The sequence below is a fragment of the Erigeron canadensis genome, chromosome 5, assembly GCF_010389155.1.
Source record: "Erigeron canadensis isolate Cc75 chromosome 5, C_canadensis_v1, whole genome shotgun sequence".
Classification (NCBI taxonomy): domain Eukaryota; kingdom Viridiplantae; phylum Streptophyta; class Magnoliopsida; order Asterales; family Asteraceae; genus Erigeron; species Erigeron canadensis.
The window spans coordinates 31082403-31089151 of NC_057765.1; the positions used below are offsets into that span (position 1 = coordinate 31082403).

General features: G+C 36.4%; 1 protein-coding gene across 1 annotated transcript; it reads left to right on the forward strand.

Annotated features, from left to right (window-relative positions):
- The first annotated feature begins 1293 nt into the window (after positions 1–1293).
- On the forward strand, positions 1294–2445 carry LOC122601564 (protein FAR1-RELATED SEQUENCE 5-like). The gene is made up of 3 exons (XM_043774315.1): positions 1294–1493; positions 1573–1831; positions 1996–2445. Exons 1-3 carry the CDS (start codon positions 1294–1296, stop codon positions 2443–2445), a joined length of 909 nt encoding a protein of 302 aa, XP_043630250.1.
- Positions 2446–6749: the final 4304 nt, after the last annotated feature.

The following is a 6749-nucleotide window of genomic DNA, read 5'->3' on the forward strand; positions in this document are numbered from 1 at the left end:
CACCAGATACAAGTTTTCCCCCCTTTTATATCAATGATTTCTTCAATTAACAGCAAATTACCAGAGGTTATATTTTTGGTGTTCTTCAAAAAAAGGTCAAGATGGATTATAATAATGATATCATAATTCATAGGAATGAAGAGGATAGCTTGGATTCAATGTATGATTCAATGGCCGGTGTTCAAAGCCATGAGATGATTGAAGGTTTTTGTTAACATTAAATATTATTTATATTTGTTCTTAAGTAGTGTTCATTTTGATTTAGTATATATAATCATCTTTAAATTGTTCGTTTGTTTTTTGTCTTCCTGAAGTAATCTACTATATTCATGTACCTGACACATTTTTTTATGTCTACCTGTTGTTTTTGCTAGATTATGAATGAAAAATAATATCCCCGGAACCCGTTGGAAATTTTAGGTTTGATATGTGTATGTTTAAAAGGATTTGTTATAATTATATACAATCTTTTTTTTGTTTTCTGATTATGGATTTTGTGTGTTGAGTCGTTACCATACACATGTAGCTAAATCAAAACTAGCAGTAATATATCATAGGATTAAAAGACTCCTTATATCTTACTTGTTTAAACTCATATTTTCTGATTCAAGTCATCTTATTTGTTTAAACTCATATTTTTTCCTTTTTTTAGATGGGGATTTTGCACCTATATCTGATTCAAATGGTAGTTTTGATGACGAAAGTCATGAAACTCCTAATGGCTCCCGGTTTTGGAGACCAGATCATGTCCCTGAAGACTTCAGGCCTGTTGTTGAATCTGTATGGGCCGACCCAGAGGATGCCTTAGCCATGTATAAGACGTATGCGGAGAAGGCTGGGTTTGATGTACGGAGAGGGTCTGTAAAGAGGGTTCATGGTGTTTTAACTCACAAGTATTTTCTTTGCCATAAAGCAGGTGAGCCAAAGAAAAAGAACGCTGCAGACACACTTGTTAACGATGATGATGAAATAGGTCGACTGCAGCGGAACTCTAATTACAAGATTACTAAATGTATGGCCCGTATTAAGTTGAAGTTGATGAAAGGGACAGAAAGCTACCAGTTATATGAATTTGTCGAGGAACATAACCATCCCTTGATCGATGATAATCACAGCCACTTATCTCGGGCAAGGAGGCAGTTGACTTTTGATGAGAAAGTCTTTATTCAGTCCGTGTCCACTAACAATATCGATGCGACTAAAGCTCATCGTTTGCGTGCAGCCCTTAAAGGAGGATATGATAAAGTTCGAGGTACTGTTACTGACTTTAAAAACTAGAAGGCGAAGTTGAATATGTTCATTGGTGACAGGGATGCCCAAATGGTTGTCGATAAGTTTAGAAATAGGAAAGTATGTCTTCCTGAGTTTTTGTTCGATTACAAATGTGATAATAATGAGCTAATTGGTTTATTTTGGGCCGACGAGACAATGAAGTGTAACTACAAAGAGTTTGGTGATGTAATGTGTTTTGATGCGACATACAAAACCAGCAAGTAAGGATATAATTATTTTTTTGACATCCAGTTTGTTTTGTCAATAAGGTCCCCTAATCATTAGTCTATTACTTTCTAGGTACTGTATGGTGTTCGTCCCATTCACTGGTATTGACAATCACAACAGATGTGTCACATTTGGAGCAGGCTTGTTGAAGAATGAGAACATCGAGTCTTATTCGTGGCTACTCAACGTGTTTTTAAAGTCACACAACAGACAACCGAGATTGGTTTTAACAGACCAGGATCCGGCGATGTTTGAAGCTGTCAAAACAGTTATGAACGAGTCACAACAAAGGCTATGCATGTGGCATATAATGAAAAAACTCCCATTGAAGGTACTTTTTTGAAATTACATAGGTGCACACACATGTTGATGTTTGTTTATACTGTTATATGAAGTGTGAAACATTTCTTATGTTTTCATGAGTTTTTTTTCCCCATATGTTACCTTACAATATACATGTGTTTAATTTAAATTTTTTATTTGTATTCGTCTAAGGTTTGTTCGGACTTGCTTAATAACACTGATTTACGGAAGCGTCTACACAAGCTTGTGTGGAATGTTTTCCTTGAGCCCGATGAGTTTGAGAATAGATGGATGTCATTGATTAAAGAGTTTCAGTTAGAAGATAACAACTGGTTATCAGACATGTTTCAGTTACGACAGTCATGGATTCCAGCATACTTTAACCATTTGCCTATGTGTTGTCTAATGAAAACAACGTCAAGGTCTGAGAGTTCTAATGCATTCTTTAAAGTATTCTCTCACAAAAGTAACACACTTGTTCAATTTATGTTGTGCTTTGAGACTGCTATGGAGAAGCAAAGGCACGCACAAGGTGCTCTTGATGATCATACATCGAGAACAACTGCAAGGATGATATCCCCACTAGCAATTGAGAGGTTTGCTGCTAACGTATACACCCGAAGTATATTCTTTAAAGTTTAGAAGGAGATTTACAAAGTTGGGTGGGTCGGCTCACAGCAGCTTGTTCAGTCAGATGATGCAGATGATGTGAACGAAGTATACCAGGTCAGTCACTCACTTACAGCGTCCAAAGCTCATCTGAAGTATAAGGTAAAGTATCTTCCAAACCAACAGTTACATTGTTTGAGTGAACTAGTTTGTAGGCGCATTGTTAATAAGAATCTCATTCTAAATGGGACACTTTTGTTTTCTGGTTATTAGGTTATTCGAAACAAGGACGATGGATCCATAACCTGTAGTTGTAACCTTTTTGGACGCCATGGCTACTTGTGTCGCCATATATTTTGTGTCCTCAAGAGTAAAAACGTTGACGTTATACCAGACTAGTACATAATGCGTCGTTGGAGGCGTAATGTACTTCCACGTCATCTGTCAGATAAACAACATAGATATGTTAACAAGCATGCTCAGGTAGACGAGATTAGTAGCCAAGCAATATCAGGCATTGAAAAGTGTTTTAGCAGGCTAAGACATGATCCCTTTATGTTCGCCTCCTTTGTGGACAAGGTTAACAAGCTATCAGAATCCACACTGTCCACTCTACCTAGAGCTGATCCTGTGGTAGATGACGAGCAAGTTTTCATGGACCTTCTTGGGGTAACTGTACCCGAGAAATGTGACTTGTTTGCTCCCAAAGATATCAACAACAAAGGTTCAGGAAGCAACACCAAAGGTTCGGGAAGCAATAGTGGCAAAAGATACGCCAATCCAGGTGAGAAGCATGTCAATAAACGTAAACGACAGATGCGCAAGTGCGCTTATTGTAAGGAGGTTCAAGACAACCATGACATACGGAACTGTGAAATCAAGAAAAGAGATGAAGATGAAGCCCGGGCTGCTGCAAAGAGGGCATAATAAGGATAACACACACATGTGATTTCATCATGTGATACTTTCATTCAAACCTGCTTTTTTTTTTTTCCTTAAAGTTCACGAATTTTGTGCAATTGTTAGTTGTAATCCTGTTACACTATAACAACTTCCGAGACTGTTACACTATAACAACTTCCGAGACTCTTCCATTTTACAATGATATTTTGTGCAATTGTTAGTTGTAATCCTGCTTTCATGTTTTTTTTTTCCTTAAAGTTCATGAATTTTGTGCAATTGTTAGTTGTAATCCTGCTACTATGTCCATATGTCTCTTAAATCTAATCTTCCAACAATACTGACTTTCTAAGTGTTACAAAGACGAATAATTCTCCCAATAAAACTAAAACTATGTTTATATATGTGGTCCTTCTTTTGGATTTTGTAAACCTTTTGATAATAATAAGAACATATAAAACGTTGTGTACCAAATATGCAACTCGATCCACACATGTCCACACCCAACAAACATGTATACCTTGATAAACACATATGTTTAGTACACATGTACCTAATAAGACACATTTTTCCAACAGAAACATGTACCTTAACTAAAACATCAATCGACAAATAACTAAAACATGTGTACTAACTTTGAAAAACACATGAATACTAACATGAAGATACTGTGTTGGCGAAAGGCCTAAAAAACTGCCTTCATTTTAACATAGCTAATAATTGTGAATAATATGTAACAACATAATGTGTTTACTGCCCAACGACACATATGTTCGAGAAGTCAAGTACAAACAAGTATCAAGCACATGAATATACTAGATTACTTCAGGAGTAAAATAAAAACACATAAATATAAAAAAACAGCCCCACGGAATAGTCTGAAAAACCTAATAACATAAACGATAATATAGTCTTAGAAAACCATCAACATCCAGACGGATAAACGATAACATAGTCTTTAAACAAAAATACATAATAAACCTTATTATAAAATCCCCTAATACCATAGATAACTTAGCAAAATTCACTTCTTGTTTTTGGCAACTTGCAAGTTCATTTCCCGGCAGATATTGTGCTCTGACAATAACAGCTTAAGTGCATACTTCTTTCGCAATTTGGCCAACTGTGTTTTCTGACTTTTCCCTTCTACATCTAGTCCACATTCCCACCTCGTGCCAGCCTCTCCCATGTACGTTTCCATGTGTCTCATCACAAAAACCAAACAATCAACTTCACTTTTTTGTTGTTTGCCAATTCATTTCAAGGACACTTGGAACTGCATTCACAACTCTTTCCCATTTGGCATTTCCTACACTCTTCAAATACTCCACAAACACCTTGGTCTACAATTACAAATTTGCAATTTACCATCAGTACACATAACAATTTCAATTACATGTTAGGCTTATAAAAGTTTTTCAAAATATAAATTCAAAACTTTTAACTACAATACCAGTATCCTTATGTAGGCTGCATATTTTTTGTCATTCTCCTTGTTTTCCTTATGGTTATCTATAACATCTATCTCCCCATACCTAAAATCGCATACTACCAAGAAGTAACGATATCTTGCTAACAGTAGGAAAAAGACCTGCATTTAACAAACTCAAATACGTTATAAACAATAAAAACCTTTAATTGATGTACAACTCCCACACATATTAGTATTGTTTATACTATTCCATACCATATCAAATTCATTAAATTTCATCAGAGCCTTGTCGCCGTTCACCACGTCTCTGATTTTTGAGGCGAAGACTTTTAAACGTTGCCCATCGTCCATCTTCTTTTCACGAAAAATATCCTTCTGAAAATCATACCAAATTGTTTTTTATTTGTATAAATGTTTTTGAACATACAAATAACAGTATATGAATTTTAGGAGTTCAGTGTACGTACCAGGGTTGTCAGGTAACAGAATAGTCTGTATGGAGAGTCTCGACTTCTTTTGTCTTCTTCAAGGTTCAAGAGTGCAGCCCAACTAGTCAACACATGCTCCACAACCATATAGTTTCCTTGCAAACTTTTAAGCTGATAACGTACTGCTACGTCACCACGTCGGGTTTCAAATAGAATATCACTGTACACATTTGAACCACCCAAATCATAAAACAACTTACCCTTTCTAGAAATTTTTTAATCACTGGCAGATGTGATTCAATTAGTAATAGTACACCTACCTACCATCATATAGCCATACAGAAAAGGCTATTACGAAAGTTACTGATCTTTTCCCACATCTATCTCAAAATGTTGCAACACCTCAAGTCTATAAGTAATTAAGTATTGTCTTCTCACCATCAAATTATATATTTTCCACTAAAGCATGTGTCAAATGGATTTGTCAGGCTTTGCCTTGGTGAATGGTCTGATCATGGTGAAAGGACAGGTGGATGTTATGCATGCAATCGTTATGAAGCAGCAAAACAAGAGGGAGTGTTATGCTAATATAAAACTATTGTTGCAAAGTATAATATACGCATATTCTCGGGACTAATTGTTTGTAAATGCTTATCATTTTTTATGCCTGCAGTATTATGACACGGAAAAGCGTCGGGAGATGGCCAAAACCTCATTAGAAAGATACACTCATTAATATGAAATATGGGCTACAAACCTATCGGTGAGCTTTATCTTCTTAGTCAAGATTGTATTTGGAATTCTTGATGAAAGCAGTTGCAATTTCAACTAAGAATCATTTATGTGATGAATAATATGAACACGTCCTATTATCTAACTTTTTGTTATTGATTGTTGCTTTGCTGTCTAGACAAAAGGCTTAGGCAGATTTAGACATAGTTTCAGATTTAAACATAGTTTTAGAAATAGTACACCTAGCTACCATCATATAGCCATAAAGAAAAGGTTATTAAGAAACTTACTGATCTTTTCCCACATCTGACTCAAAATGTTGCAACACCTTAGTTTCATCTGCCGTCATCCGTTTCTCAACATCAACCACCCGATCCAAGTATGGTGACCTACATGTGTCTGCATTCTTTGTTGCGCGCTTCCTACCTTCTCGTTCGATATTGACCCCCTTATTTTGCCTCGCTTCCATAGTAACATCTTTCCATACACTGGATTTTGACACTACCTTCTGGTTTCGAGCACATTCAACGAACTCTTGTGTAAGCCCCAAACTGAATGAAGGTTGATCCTTGTTTACGCCTAAGTCATTAGGTCCTGTCCTTTTCCCTTCACAACCGGAATTCACCACAACCCTCTCGATGCCGGTCTTCGGGCATTTCTCAAAACTTTTTTCAATTTCTTCTAACACTAGTGGATCCTTCCAAAATTGGCTTTCTAATGGATCATGTGTATCCGGTGCTATTGTTGCCCCATTCTCGTTAGTCTCTATGTTGCCTACTTCTCCACCATTACTAGCTGTCACCTCTCGTCCTACTTCTTGCCCACTTGCACATTTACCCATAGGC